At 47.5% G+C, this 15623-nt stretch overlaps 1 protein-coding gene and 1 long non-coding RNA gene across 9 annotated transcripts in view; both read right to left on the bottom strand.

Annotated features, from left to right (window-relative positions):
• Positions 1–595: 595 nt before the first annotated feature.
• On the bottom strand, positions 596–9844 carry LOC113905803. The gene is made up of 3 exons (XR_003514732.1): positions 9462–9844; positions 9123–9369; positions 596–1530 (listed from the first exon to the last, which is right to left on the bottom strand). It is a non-coding gene; the product is annotated as an uncharacterized LOC113905803 (long non-coding RNA).
• A 239-nt stretch (positions 9845–10083) lies between these two features.
• Positions 10084–15623, bottom strand: part of CEP164 (centrosomal protein 164) — a 71447-nt gene continuing 65907 nt past the window's right edge. For 5 of the 8 annotated variants that reach the window (XM_027563625.1, XM_027563624.1, XM_027563628.1 and 2 more), the window contains 6 exons: positions 14622–14729; positions 13912–14026; positions 13211–13555; positions 12429–12495; positions 11629–11751; positions 11268–11462 (listed from right to left, as the gene is read on the bottom strand). In XM_027563625.1, the coding sequence (XP_027419426.1) occupies positions 11366–11462; positions 11629–11751; positions 12429–12495; positions 13211–13555; positions 13912–14026; positions 14622–14729 (855 nt within the window). In that variant the 3' untranslated portion in view covers positions 11268–11365. Of the gene's footprint in view, positions 11467–11628; positions 11752–12428; positions 12496–13210; positions 13556–13911; positions 14027–14621; positions 14730–15623 lie in introns of all 8 variants that reach the window. The other 3 variants (XR_003514733.1, XM_027563622.1, XM_027563626.1) reach the window with 3 other exon arrangements.

Genomic DNA, 15623 nt, shown 5'->3' on the forward strand with positions numbered 1-15623 from the left:
CTTCTTGTAACTGATCATTTTAACCGTGTACAATTCAATGGCATTAAATACACTTACAATGTTGTGCATCACCACTCTCCATTTCCAGAACTTTTTCGTCTTCCCAAAGAAAAACTCCAACCTGTTAAGTGCTACTTCTCCTTTTCCCTTCACCCAGCCTCTGGTAACCACCATTCTACGTTCATTTCTGCTAATGTGACTAATATAGAAAACACATGTAAGTGGAATCGAGAGTGTCTTTTTGTCTGTTTTTTTTTTCTTGGCATAATGTTCACATGGTTCCCCCATGTTGAAGCAAGTATCAAAATGTCATTCCTTTTTAAGGCCAAATAACATTCCATTGTGTGTGTGTATTACACTTTTTGTCCCGTTCACTTCTTGATGGACACTTGAGTTGTTTCCTTTTGTAAACTGTGAATACTGCTGCTATGAACATTGGTGTATACGTGATTATTTAAATCCCTGCTTTCAATTCTTTTGGGCATACAACTAAGAGTAGAACTGCCGATCAAATGATAATTCTATGTTTAATTTTTGAAGAACTGCCCAATGGTTTTCTGCCAGACATCTGATTAAGTATTTGTAGCCAGAAAAATGATACTCAAACATTTATTTACTCACCAAATACCCTGAAACCCTTCTTATGCCCTACCGCTGAGCTAAGCACTGGGGGTGCAAAGGGCCAGTGGATCTGTTCTAATGTTCAAAAGGCTCTCTGTCTGCTGTGTGTCCAAACTGTCAGAGTCTTGAAAACGGAAGCCTGGGGGAAGAGAATATATCATAGACAGCTAGCTGTCTGCCAAAGCCTCATGCTTGCCTGACTATACACACACACACACACACACACACACAAACACACACTCACACATACACTCACTCACTCACACACACACACACACACTCGCACTCTACATAGGTGCTGGGAAGTGGCTGCCCTGCTGGTGACTACAGTTCCTAGTTCCCCGACTTCTGGGCAGGGCCCTAAGACTAAGTTCTGTCCAGTAGAATGTGGTAGAAGTGATGCATGCTATTTTCAGGCCTGACTTAGCCACCCATCACGTTCTCCAACTGGATGTCAAGGTGAGCTCAGAAGCCACTTACTATGGATGGCAGTGCCTCGGTCAGCCTGGGTTCCTATATATCTCTGCAGGTCTGTGCACCCCCACCCCCACCCCCACCCCCACCAGTGCTAACCGGACTTCCTATGAGCAAGACAACTGACTTGTGTTAAGTCACTGAGATCTCAGAGCTTACCTTTACAACAGCTAGCACCATCTTAACCTATGCAGAAGATGAGGAGGAACTTGACCCCCCATAGAAACTTTCCTTCCATAACTCAGATTAAGGACATCTCCACAAAAGCCGTCTCTGCTTCACCCACACCTATGCAGGCGAAGTGTTGGGGAACAGCAGCTGATGACTTCAGAAAGGGGAGGGTAACTGTATTTGTAGGATGAGGGTGAGAGAACCAATCAGGGCTCTGTCCTTCCTCCTGGAATCCATATCTTCTGGGCAGTGGCAGCAATACTCCTAGGAAGAAAGGGCAACAGCTGTCAGATGTGTGTTACCCTGGAGGGGATCCATGTTTGGTTTTAGTGTCTCTAAGAATCAGTGACTCTCAGGATTCAAAAATGCCTTCCAGGTTATCTAGTTCAGACTTCCACCCAAATCTTGAATCTCTTCTGCAATAAGTCAGGATTACCTGGCCTTCACATGCTTTACCTCCTGATAGACAATGTATTGCTTCCCAAGCCAGCACATTTCACCTTTGGACAGCTCTGCTAGCAATGCCCCCTTTACAGTAAGCATAAAGTTGTTTCTTTGGGCTCTTTTTTTTTTCATCTTAATGTAGGCATTTATTGTTATGAATTTCCTCCTTAGAATTTCTTTTGTTGCATTGCATAAGTTTTGATACATTGCATTTCTATTTCCATTTGTCTCAAGGTACTTATTTCCCTTTTAATTTCTTCTTTGACCCATAGTTGTTCAGAAGAGTGTTGGCAAATTTCCATGTATTTGTGAATTTTCCGTTTTCCTCCTCTTACTGATTTCTAGTTTCATACCATTGTGGTCAGTGAAGATACTTGGTATGATTTCAGTCTTCACGAATTTTCTGAGACTTGTTTTGTGACCTAATACGTGGTCTATCCTAGAAAATTTTCATGTGCACTTGAGAAGGCTGTATATTCTATTGTCCAATAGAACATCTATATATGTCTGTTAGGTTCACTTGGTCTAGTCTTATTCAAATTCACTGTTATTAATTCTCTGTCTAGATGATCTATCCATTGTTGAGAGTGGGGTATTAAAGACCCCAACTATTACTGTACTGCTGTTTATGTCTCCTTTTAGCTCTTAACTTTTGCTTTATGTGTTTATGTGCTCCAATGTTGGGCACATAAATATTTACAATTACTTGATCTTCTTGATATATTGGCCCCCTGATCATTATATAATGATTTTGTCTCTTTATCACTTTTAAAGTCTGTTTTGTCTGATGTAAGTATAGTTACCCTACTTTGGTGGTGTTCTTACAATCTGTTTGAAACATTTTTCCATCTCTTTACCCTTAGTCTATATGGCTTTAAGGCTAAAATGATTCTCCTGAAGGCAGCACATCTTTGGATCTTTTTTTCCCCAGTCAGTCATTCTATGTCTTCTAATTGAAGAGTTTAATCTGTTTACATTTAAAGTAGTTGATGATAAATAAGGACTACTGCTGCCATTTCATTTTCTAGATCTATTGTTCATTGTTTCTTATCCTGCTGTCTTTTTTTGTGTTTTGATGTCTTCTGGTATCAAAATGTTTTGACTTCTTTATCACATTCTTGTGTATAACTACTACAGGTTTTTCCCTGTGGTTACCATGAGGCTTAAATAAAATATCTTAAAATTGTAATTCCCTATTTCTTTAAATTTTTATATTAAAGTATAGATGACTAACAATGTTTTAATTTCAGGTATACAACAAGGTGATTCAGTGATACATATACACGTATCCATTTTTCAAATTCTTTTCCCATTTAGATTATTCAAGTGTATTGAGCAGCATTCCCTGTGCTATAGTAGGTCCTTGTTGGTTATCGATGTTAAATATAGCAGTAGTAACATTCTGTTTTAAACTGATAACTTCAATAGAATTTCAAAGCTTGACATTTTTACTTCTCCTCACATTTTAGAGTATTGATGTTGCAATTTACATGTTTCTATATTGTATAACTAAAAGAATATTGGTAAAATGGTTATTTTTACTACATTTGCCTTCTAACTTTTAAACTAGAGTTGTGAATTACACACTACTATTACTGAACCTGACTGTGTATTTACTATTTATGATGTTAACTAGAGTCCTTTTATTTACACTCAAAGAATTCCTTCTTATCAGTTCAGTACAGTCGCTCAGTCATGTCCAACTCTTTGCAACCCCATGAATCACAGCACACCAGGCCTCCCTGTCCATCACCAACTCCCAGAGTTCACTGAGACTCACGTCCATTGAGTCAGTGATGCCATCCAGCCATCTCATCCTCTGTTGTCCCCTTCTCCTCTTGCCCCCAATCCCTCCCAGCATCAGAGTCTTTTCCAATGAGTCGACTCTTTGCATGAGGTGGCCAAAGTACTGGAGTTTCAGCTTCAGCATCAGTCCTTCCAATGAACACTCAGGACTGATCTCCTTTAGGATGGACTGGTTGGATCTCCTTGCAGTCCAAGGGACTCTCAAGAGTCTTCTCCAACACTACAGTTAAAAAGCATCAATTCTTCGGTGCTCAGCCTTCTTCACAGTCCAACTCTCACATCCATACATGACCACAGGAAAAACTATAGCCTTGACTAGACGGACCTTTGCTGGCAAAGTGATGTCTCTGCTTTTGAATATGCTATCTAGGTTGGTCATAACTTTCCTTCCAAGGAGTAAGCGTCTTTTAATTTCATGGCTGCAGTCACCATCTGCACTGATTTTGGAGCCCCAAAAAAATAAAGTCTGACACTGTTTCCACTGTTTCCCCATCTATTTCCCATGAAGTGATGGGACCAGATGCCATGATCTTCGTTTTCTGAATGTTGAGCTTTAAGCCAACTTTTTCACTCTCCACTTTCACTTTTATCAAGAGGCTTTTGAGTTCCTCTTCACTTTCTGCCATAAGGGTGGTGTCATCTGCATATCTGAGATTATTAATATTTCTCCAGGCAATCTTGATTCCAGCTTGTGTTACTGGAAAAGGTCAGTTTTCATTCCAATGCCAAAGAATTGCACTCATCTCACATGCTAGTAAAGTAATGCTCAAAATTCTCCAAGCCAGGCTTCAGCAATACGTGAACCGTGAACTTCCAAATGTTCAAGCTGGATTTAGAAAAGGCAGAGGAACCAGAGATCAAATTGCCAACATCCGCTGGATCATGGAAAAAGCAAGAGAGTTCCAGAAAAGCATCTATTTCTGCTTTATTGACTATGCCAAAGCCTCTGACTATGTGGATCACAATAAACTGTGGAAAATTCTGAAAGAGATGGGAATACCAGACCACCTGACCTGCCTCTTGAGAAATCTGTATGCAGGTCAGGAAGCAACAGTTCGAACTGGACATGGAACAACAGACTGGTTCCAAATAGGAAAAGGAGTACGTCAAGGCTGTATATTGTCACCCTGCTTATTTAACTTATATGCAGAGAACATCATAAGAAACGCGGGGCTGGAAGAAACTTTTCTTATAGGGCAGGGCTAATGGTGAATTCCCTCAGCTTTTGTTCAGGAAAGTCTTTATCCCTCCATTTCTGCAGGACAGTTTCATCTAATATAGTACTCTTGGTTGACAGGTGTTTTTTTTTTGTTTTTTTTTTTTTAATTTTAAATATATTATCTCATTCCCTTCTGACCTAAAAAAATGTATGTTGAGAAATTTGCAAACAGTCTCCCCTTCTACATAACTTTTCTCTTGCTGCTTTAAAAATTCTTTGACTTTTGACAATTTAATTACAATGTGTCTCACTGCAGCCCTATTCAGGTTCAACCTATTTGAGGTTCTCTTGGATCTGGATAAAGTTTTCAGCCATTATTGCTTTAAATATACCTTCTATCCATTTCTTTTTATCATTCCAGAATTCCCGTAATGTGAATATTGTTTCTTTTTATTGTGTCCCATAAGTTCCATAGGCTTTCTTCACTTTCTTTTTCCTTTCTTTTTGCTTCTCTGACTGTACAGTTTCAAATTTCTTATCGTCCAGGTTACTGATTCTTCTGAATGCTGAGTCTGCTTTTTTTTTTTTTTACTCTACATTGAATTCTTCCATTATATTTTTTCAGCTCTATGATTCCTTTGTTTTTGATGGTTTCTATTTCTTTGCTGAACTTGTTGGGCTCATGCATTGTTTCCCTAATTCCATTTAGTCATCTTGTATTCTTGTAGCTCACTAAACTCCTTTAAGAACATTATTCTGAATTCTTTGTCTGACAGAATATAGATCTCCATTTCTCTAAAGTTGGTTTTTAGAACTTTATTAGTTTCCTTTGGTCTCATATTTATCTATTCATGATCCTTTATTATTTATGTTGGTATCTTCCGACATGAGTAAGGTCTCCCAGTCTTTGCAGGTTTGCTTTGGCAGAGACAATTCACCTGTCAGCTCAGTTTAGCTCTGGACATACCTGCTGGTAATGTCCTTGGGCAGGTGGGCCTACTAATAGGATCTATTCCTGTTTGAGGCAACTGTTTAAGCTCTGAAGTTGGGGGAGGAGGTGCCACTGGCTAAGAACAGTTGGATAAGACTGCTGGCATGGTTCTCTAGCCAAAGGAGGCTGTAGGATAGGCTCTGTGGTTGTCTGAATTCTCTGGTCAGGCTTCCTACACAGTGGGGCTGGGTACTATACTTAGCAGTTGGTGGGGCTATGGCTTAGCTTCCCTTGCCCTCATGGGACAGAGGAATGGGACCCAGGGCCTGCATGGCTCCTCATTTGGGGACTCAAATCAGGCAAAAGTTGTGCACTGGATATCCTCATCAGGTAAGGCCAGCAGCCTTGCTCCGAAGACAGGGAAAGCCTCGGGCTGTGCTCTTTGTCCAAGTGACACTGTAAGCAGGACTGTTGGATGGGTTATATGCAGCCTCTCTCTGGGAGGATTCCCTGGCCAGGTGGGCCAATGGCTGGGTTTAGCAATAAGTGGAGCTATGAATTAGTTTCTCCGCCCAGCTGTTCTTGGGAGGACAGCTCCAAGGCCAGTAAGGCTCTTTGTGGTCCTGACTGAAACCAACGTGTGCCCCAAGTTCCCTGGCCTGACCAGGGCTACTACCCTTGCTAGGGGTGATCAGCTCTGCCCACCTGCCTCTGGGCTCAAGCATTGATGGATTACATAGCAGTTTTCAGGTGTTCTCAAGCAGCCCTTCCTCTTAATGGGCAAAAAGCAAATTGGCAGGAGGTAAGGCTATGTCTGTTCTCCCGCCTGGGTGGGACTGGGAGGCCCATTTCAGACAACTCCCAGATTTTTCCTGAGTAGGCTTTCCAGCTGGGAGAGGCTGAGAGGCACACCAGAGCTGGCAGGACTGTATAACTCAACTCTTCCACCTTGGAATGAGCTGACCAGGCTCCGGTGCTGGTGGAACTCCTCATCTAAGGGCTTGAGTCTCGCAGACCTGCATGCACTCTGCCAAGTTTCCTGGCCATGTGGCACCGTTGATTTGCTCTGCAGATGAGCAAAGCCACAGACTGGGACTATAATTGGTCTCTGCAGGTACAAATTTGGTCTGCCAAGACCCAGTGCTGGAAGCCCCTCCACCTTCTCCATGATTCCCAATGGCTGAGCCTCGCAGTCTCCTGTGATCCCAGTGGGGTGAAACCAGAGCAAGGACTCCCATGAACTGACCCACAATGCTGGGGGTGCTGGATGTCACTCCCAGGCTCTTTCCCTCTGGAAGAACCATAGTCTCAGGGGAGACCTCTCCGTGTGGGGCTGTGCCAGCTCGGGGGAGAGGCAATGTGGTCAGTGTGTAGCTGTTCCTCTTACCCCCTCTAAGGCAATATGCCTGGGTCTTTGTGGTACAGAGGGTGCTTCAGCCTTGCTCCCAGGTTCTAGGGTTCTCTCAGCAGTGCCTTATCCATGAATAGTTGATAGTTGCTATTGGGAATGGGGGAAAATCAGGAATACCCATCATTCCCCTTACTATGTGTTGAACACTGTTCTGAGAACTTTGCATGGATTAACTTCTTTAATCCCCGTAACAACTTTATGGGCTAGATACTCCTATTTTTAAATCTTTTTTATTTTTAAATTTTAATAGTTGATTTACAATGTTATGGTGATTTCTGCTATCCAGCAAAGTGACTGAGCTATATATTTCTCAAATTCTTTTCTGTTATGGTTTAAAACAGAATATTGAACATAGTTCCCTGTGCTATATAGTAGGACCCTGCTATTTATCCATCGTATATATACTCATTTGCATCTGTAACCCCAAACTCCCAATCCCACAGATCTGTTCTCTATATCTGTCTGTTTCATAGGTAAGTTCATCTGTGTCATATTTTAGATTCTACATATAAGTGATATCAGATGGTATTTGTCTTTCTCTTACTGACTTCATTTAGTATGACAATCTCTAGACATATTCATGTTGCTGCAAATGGCATTATTTCACTGTTTTTATGGCTGAGTAGTATTACATTGTATACATGTACCACATCTTCTTTATCCATTCATCTGTTGATGGATATTAGGTTGTTTCCATCTCTTGGCTATTGTGAATAGGGCTGCTATGAACATAAGGGTGCGTGTATCTTTTTGAATTATAGTTTTGTCTGGATATATGCCCAGGAGGGGGATTGCTGGATCATACAGCAACTCTATTTTTAGTTTTTTGAGGAACCTCCGTACTATTTTCCATACTGACTGCACCAGTTTACATTCCCACCAACAGTGTAGGAGGGTTCCTTTTTCTCCACATCCCCTCCAGCATTTGTTATTTGTAGACTTTTTAGTGATGGCCGTTCTGACTGATGTGAGGTGGTACCTCAATGTAGATTTGTATTTCTGGTAATACTTAGTGATAATGAGCATCTCTGTTTGTCGTTGTAGAAATGTCTATTTAGGTCTTCTGCCCATTTTTCAGTTGGGTTGTTTAGTGTTTTGTTCAGTTTGGCTAGATTTTGCTATTAACCCCATTTTAAAGAGATGAGACTCAAGGCACAGAGAGGATAAAGTGAACCTTTGATTCACACTTCCACTGCATTTAAACCTGAGCAGGACCCCTCAAGAGCAGATGCCCCTCTCCTCCATGATGAAAAATGGCGTTACACTGCCCTTCCCTGGGCCCTCTGTATGTACCTGCTGGAGGTGGCAAAGCCAATCAGGGAGGCAGGAGAGGAAGACTGGAGATGCGGGAGGAAAGGAGGAACGAGATGTTCCAGCTCATCGACACTGCTGAGGGCAGGTGCTATTTTTTTTAAACCATCACTTCCCTGCCTTCCCCAAAGAAGCTGCTGGAGGAACAGGCGGCAAGAGCTGCCAGCACCCCTCCCCATCCAAGCCCTGTGTTAAGCCACTGGATGAGGCAGCTCCCCACCCAGGGCAGACCTCTCAGTCACCAAATCTGAGACAGCCACCCTGCTTCATCCCTGGACTGTGCATTCGGGCTTCAAGCTTTTGACCAGGGAAGACATGGGCCCAGAAAGGACCTATTGAGGTCACAGAGCTTGTAAATGTCAGAGCGAAAAGTAAACCCAGGTGTCCTAAGGCCAGGGTTATTTCCCCACTCCCCATACAGCCATTCTGTGTGGAAGCTTCCATGGTAGAGGGGCTATAATCATGCCCAATGGGTCTCCCTTAAGAAAAAGAGGAAATAAACATATCACAGAAGAGCTCTGGGAAACTGTCCGATCCCCACAGTAGGAAAGACCTTTATCCCACCTGTAAAAGGGAAGTGAGTCAGAACAGTTTCCTTTTTTTTTTTTGTATTTGTATAAAATCCCCAGAAAGAACTGGTATATTTGTTACCTTCAAGATGGCCCATGGATGAACTGACTTTTGTACCAGTTAAATACAAAGCCATGTGAATGCAGAGGCTGTTCAAAATAAATATCCTTTTTAAAACCCTCTTTCCTGAAGCCCCAGTCAGGACTGCTCAGGTCTGGTCTCACCTCTGCTGCACCGACTGTACTTCTGGCCTCTCCCGGAATCTCTTTTGGGCCACCTCCTCCACGGTGAGATCCGAGTGGGCTGAACAAGTCATCTGCAGGCTCCTCTCAGCACCTTTCTCCCTCCCATCCTCAGAGCGGCTCAGACTCAAAAGGCTAGGTACCTTTGTATGTTTGTCTTTACGTTGGTCTTCTTTTGCAAGTCCATGAAATGCAAATTTCTCAGCTGGTTCTTCTGGCAATTTTGCTGCTACAAATCCAAGACCACACAGGCTATTCACACCACTGGAGCAGGAAAAAAACCCACCTGACTTTGCCAGCTTAGAACTTCAGAGAGCTCACCTTTGCGTGAAGAAACAGGGTCGAGTAGCCCCTGGGAAGTGGCATGGTGAGTCTCCGGCTGGTAGGTGGAGCTGGGGCATGATGAGGGAGAACTCAGCTGGGGGCTAAGTGCCCCCAGCACTACTCCAAAGGGCAGAGTGCTCTGAGGACACAGCCACGAGGTGTGAGGCTCCGTGCTTGTAGGGAGCTTCAGGCATTTAAACTCCAGGAGTTCAACTCCAGGACTTCAGGCCCTGGTTTTCTCACTCACAGAAATGGAGCTGAAACTAACTACATAACAGGTTTGTTGGGATTAGATTCAACAGTGCGGTATTCTTTTTGAAAAATATTTTATGCGTGGCTTTGCTGGGTCTTCGTTGCTGCGGGTGGGCTTTCTCTAGTTGCAAGGCATGGGCTCTAGAGCACAGGCTCGGTAGCTGTGGCTCACAGGCTTAGCTGCTCCACAACATGTGGGGTCTTCCTAGACCAGGGATCCAACCTGTGTCTCCTGCACTGGCAGGCAGATTCTTTATCACTGAGCCACCAGGGGAGCCCTAGGTGTTCTGTGAATGTTCATTTCCTTCCCTTTATTCTTAAGCAGAAGGAAGCAAAGGCCTTCAAAAAGGAGACACATTCACACAGCTACTGTGTAGCAAATGGACCTGCAGAGGTTTAATTGATGTATAAAACACAGGATTGTCACCAAAGTTGGTTGCAGCACATGAGCTATTCCCGAAGCACACAGAATGAACAAAAATGGACATCCTATGTGGTAGACCAATGCCAAAAAAGTACCTGGGGGTAAACAAGCCAATGGGATCTCAGTTCCTTATCCAAAGAAATGAGGGGTGGAGAGGTGGTTTCTATGCACTGGAGAGGCAGGGGAACCCCCACCACTTTCAAGACAAGAAAAGGGGGCGCATTTTATTTAAACGATGGGGCAGATGTTAAGCACTGCCTGCATGTCCCCTCAAGGAGCCTGCTGATGTGGGAAGGGTGGCAGGGTGCTGTGCTAGACGGCAGGCATGGGCCCAGCCCCTCACCTCCTTCAGAACAAGTCTCCAGGCTCTGAGAAGGGGTGGCAGGGACGGCACAGGTGGAAAAGACAGACGGAAACAACGCACATATATACCCGAGGTGATCCAGGAAGAGGAAACCATGGTGAGCCCTCCCAGTCTCTTCCCGTGGCTCACTGGCTTCCTGTAAGCTGGGTGCCCGAGACCTGAGAATGTAGCTAGGATGCTCTGGGGAGGAGCCCCAGGACAGGGGGAAGGAAGTGCTCCTGAGGAAAGCCCCTGAGGAAAGCCCAGGACGAGCAGAGAGAAGACAGCTGGCAAAACTTCTGGGGCCAGCCTCCAGCCACCGCCCACAGGGCTCTGGGCCCAATCCTGAGATAAGTCAAAAGGTGAGACAGAGTGCTCAGGAAAGGGGACATTAAAAAAAAAAAAAAAAAGGCTTGATGTCTACAGGGCTGAGGTATTAGAGAGGCGGGCCCTGGTCCCAGAGTACAAACATGCCGGGGGGACTTTGTTCTGGGGAGTGAGGGACCACATATGTGACCCTGGGAGCTCCCAGCGGGCCCCACAGGTCCAACAGACTGACTCTACTCCAAAGGAGTCCCCTGGCCTCTGAAGCAGGAGCTCCTCCACCGCCAACTCTGCCCCCGCTGCCCTACATCAGTGTTGCCAGGTTCATGCAGAAGTCACACAGGGCAGCCTGAGATGCTACAGGCTAGGGGTGGCTTACTGTTCCCGGTGACACCATCCATTTCCCCTGGTGCCCCGGGGCTCCTCTAAGTTCCCAGTGAGGCAAGCAGCACAGAGCGGGGCCGGGAGGATGCTTTATCAGGGGAGTAACGTGCAGGCAGCAAGTAGGGCACATAGTCTGGGTGCAGAAGAGGCCAGGCTGCCCCCCGGCTCAGCGCCTCAGTAGTGATAGATTTTCAGTCTGTTGTTCTCATCCAGGTCCAGCTGCAGAAAGCTGGAACCAGCCGCTGGCTTGGGCACCGAGGAGAAGAGAGGTCTGGCCACAAGGTGAAGGAGAACTCCGCAGTCAGCTGAGCATGGTTGGGGAGGAGTCACGGGCCAGACGGGACCCTCCTGGGACGCCCCCACCCTGCCTAGGGCCCACCTGCCCTGGCAGTTAGAGCGGGAAGGGATCAGGGTTTGGGAGGCAGCTAAAAGGATACAACTTGGGGTCATTCTTGTAATGTTCTAGCCATTTTCGGTTAGCCGCGATCATGTCCTGCAAGTTGGAGGTGCCCACCTGCGGGACTCGGGAAGAGGGATGCTGCAGGCGGCGGAGCTGCTCACTGCAGGGAGGGGAGAGGAGGCAGGAGCACAGCAAGAGTGCCCCTCTGGGGTGAGGAGCATCCATTTCCAAAAGGGAAGAGGGTGGAGCCCCCATCCTGGATGAATGCGCCCGACTTCAAGGCTCCCACGTCTGCCTGTGCCCAGCCAATCTCATCAGCAAACACTTTCCTCTCTATCAACTCAAATACCTTCCCAGCATCAGCTCCCAAGCTGGCTAAAGGGTGAGAGGGGCTGTGTTTATGGTTGGGGGCCTGCAGGGACACATCAAGGGGGGGGGGGTACATTTGGCACGGAATAAGATGAAGGGGAAATTAATAACAAGTTTCAATAATTGCCCATCTGTCTCCCCCACAGGGAGCCCCCACTCCCTCCAGATGTTGCTCAGCAGGTCTGGGGGAAGAACGGAGCCGTGTGCAGCAGACAAACAGCTCAGGGCAGAGACAAAGGTCTCACTCCACGGCCAGATCCCATCTCTTCCCAGGGTGCCATTGGGCAGCTTCCTCATGGGGCTGGCTCAGGTAAGGCCAGCCTGCCCCCACTGGCTTCATGGCCTGGGGGACCTGCCTAACGTCTGGGTGATGTGACAGGGCCTTCTGGTCCCGTCACCAGGTCCCACCTGCCCTGGGAGCTGCAGCTGAACGGAGTGGCTCCATCCTGAGCCCACAGGGAGGCTTACCTGGCAGACACATAGCCCAGCCTGTTTTCCAAGGGGGCAGGGCCACTGCTGAGGAACGGGATGCCAGCTGGAAAAGTATGAGGGAAGCAGTCAGAAATGAGCAGCAGTTTAGCCAAGCCAGCCCCTTCTCGCCTCCCAAACCAAAAACAGGAAAAGCTTCTGAGGGTGAGAGAAAGAGTACCCAGGAACTGTCCTACTTATTTCTAAAACTGAAATTACTTTTCAGTTTCGGTAGGGACAAGAAGGTAGAAGCTTTTCCTTCAAATAACTGTTTTTATGGATTTTCACATTCCTCAGCAGGGCCATGAGACCAGAGGAAGCCACATACAGCCAAAGAGCTACAAACCCCAGAGTCACAGACATGGGGTCAAAATCCAGTCTGTGGTACCATGGAGGATATTACTTAACCTCTGAGTCTGCTTCCCCATCTGTAAAATGGGGATTAAAGTGTGGAATAACCTCAGAGGGTTATTATAAGGACTCAGTGAAAAACCATATATAAAATGCCTGGCCCATAATATATAACACTCAAGATGGCAGCAATCACAACTCTGACAAGTGACCTCCTCAGGTTCAGCTGAGCTCTAGAATCCATCATAAAGGCCCCATCAGGTAACCCGTCCTTGACCCAGAGGGCCTCCAGCCACAGGGAGAGCAGCAAGGTCCTCCCAGGGACCCTGAGAGTCTGGGGGCCATGCCAAAGCTGGGCGTGAGGGGCAGGCATCGAGGAGGGAGGCGGGGAGGCTGAGCCAGAATTGTGCACAGCCCAGAGGGAGGCTTACTTGGAAAATACTTGCGCCATTTCTCCACCAGGAAGTCGTCCACGGTCTGAGCTGCAGAGGAAGAGAGCCTGGGGCCCAGCCCCGGGTCCCAGGTCCACTGGGCAGACGTGGGCCGAGCTGGGGACGAGGCTGAGCCCCGGGTCAGGGACGGGTGGGGGGGAGCCAGGGTGCTCCTGGAGGCCTGGGTGGGGAGCGGCACAGGCGTGGAGGTGAAGAGCGGTGGCGGCTGGGCGTTGAGGCTGCCCACAACACCGAGCACCCCGTTGAGCTGGCTGCTGATGCTCTGCAGGGAGCTGCTCAGGTAGTGGATCTTGTTGGGGAAGGTGGGGCTTGGGGTCAGGTTGACTGCAAAGGGAAGAGGCGGAGGGTGGAGAACGGCCTGGCAGGTACTGCACCCTACTGGCCCACATTCCTACCCCTTTCCCTGTTCCTCTCAACAAAAGCCCCACGGCTTCAGTGTTTCAAAAGCGTCTATAGGGAAAGGCTCTCCAGGAAAGGCCAAGAGGGACGCATCTCTTGCTGAGAGACCCCTGTGCGCTCAGAAGGTCTCCCCGGAGCCTCTGGGCCCTGCAAACCCAGCCAGCTCGCTTCTGCCAGGGCATTTGCTGACCACTTGCTCTGGACACCGGCACGGCAGGGGGGCCCTCTCTTGCAGGGCTGTGGGGAGGGGCTGCATCACTATCCTCCCCCCGCCCACTCACAGCGAGGCAGGGGGCAAGAGTCAGAACTGTCACTGCTCCCATCTTCCAGGTCGCTGAGGTCAAAGGTCACCACCTTCTTGGTCGGGGGTCCTCTCAGCATGTCCTCATCTGAAGCCTGGTGGGAAGATGCAGCAGTTGAGGATGGCACCTGCCCTGTGCTTCCTGCTCTCGTGACAGCTGAGGACTTGGTGGGTAGGCTCTTTGGGTCCCAAGTTCTGGGGGAGGCACAGGCTGCCTTGCAAGTGAGGCTGAGAGAACTCAGCCACTGGAGATATAGGCAGTAAGACCACCAGGGTCAGGCAGGCCCCCACCCTCACCCCGGTAAACACTCCCACGGTGTCTTTCCAGCTCCTTCTGCACCCACATCTCAGGCATCCAGAGAAAAGCCTATGAGGCCCAGGGGTAGCGAAACCGAGGAGCCTCTATTCCTGGCCCTCAAGGCACACCTCTTCTCGGGCACCAGGGCAGGGCCAGTCCTCTCCCGAGAACCTTCAGCAAGAGGATCCAAGTCTGCTCAGGACGTCTCAGCACAGATACCCAAACCCCCAAATGTGCTCGACAGTCAGAGCTGAAGTCACAGCCACTTTCAGCAGCTCAGAAGCCCCAAGCCTACTGCCAATCCTGGGCCTAAGCTGCCCCAACATGGGACCCAAGAACCCCCACCGAATCCCAGAACAGAAGAGGGAGGCTGGGGCCAGGCTGGGCTGCACCTCTTCCCGGAGAGAGGACTCCAGCTGATGCAGCTTCTCCTCCTTCTTCTTCAGCAGGTCGTGGCCTTTCCACAGGGCTGACTTCATCTCATCCAGGTGCCTGGTCTCCTGCAGCCAGGGAGGAAGGGGAGGAGGAAGATGGTGACTAACCACACAGGCACATGCAGGAGTCCCCCCACTCTGCTGTTTGTTGGCTGGGTGATCTGGGTGAGCTTAAATTACTGAACTCTGGATATGCATCCAAAAAAAAAAAAAAAACTTTTCATAGGGTCTTGAAGATTAGAAGAGAGAACATATGATACGTGCCCTCCACTATGCCTACATCTAATAAATTCTCAAAACAGTTACTATTAAACAAATGGTTATTCTTATCATCACTGTTCCAACTACCATTACTACCCCCATCCTCAAGAGCAGGGATTCAGCAGAGCAATTCCAGGCCCTGGGGGTGGAATGCAGATGACCCTGGAAGGCTGCCCTTCCAGAGGTACTGACCTCTGACCCTCTGCTGCCCCACTGCCAGACTTAGGGGCCACAGGGCCCACAATCCCTCACCAGCTCTGAGCATCATTAGAACTCTAACAGACCAGACATAATCTTCTGCCAAGATCCTCACATGGCAAAGAAGAGTGTGATCACACTAATAATAACCATGAAGACATCTCCTTTTCATTACAAATTAGAGTCTCAGAGAAGGAAAACAGGGAATTCGGCTTATGCTGAGTGTGCTCAAAAGATTTTCACTTATGAGTAAAGTCTTGAGTGTGATGGAATGGCCAAGCAATGTGGAACTTCTAGAAAATGGGAACACCACTACAACCCTGTACATCGTCTCTGGTTACTGTGAGGCCCAAATGACTTCCTAACAGAGAGAGCATTCTGCGAGTGTAAGGAGCTTCCATCCTTGTGGTGATCCATAACCTCCGTCTCCTGTCTGGTCTCCCTAGACTTGTCCAATGACCCTGTGCCTACCTGACCACTCACAGGGAGCCCTGGGCATGA

The sequence above is a fragment of the Bos indicus x Bos taurus genome, chromosome 15 (assembly GCF_003369695.1).
Source record: "Bos indicus x Bos taurus breed Angus x Brahman F1 hybrid chromosome 15, Bos_hybrid_MaternalHap_v2.0, whole genome shotgun sequence".
Lineage (NCBI taxonomy): Eukaryota > Metazoa > Chordata > Mammalia > Artiodactyla > Bovidae > Bos > Bos indicus x Bos taurus.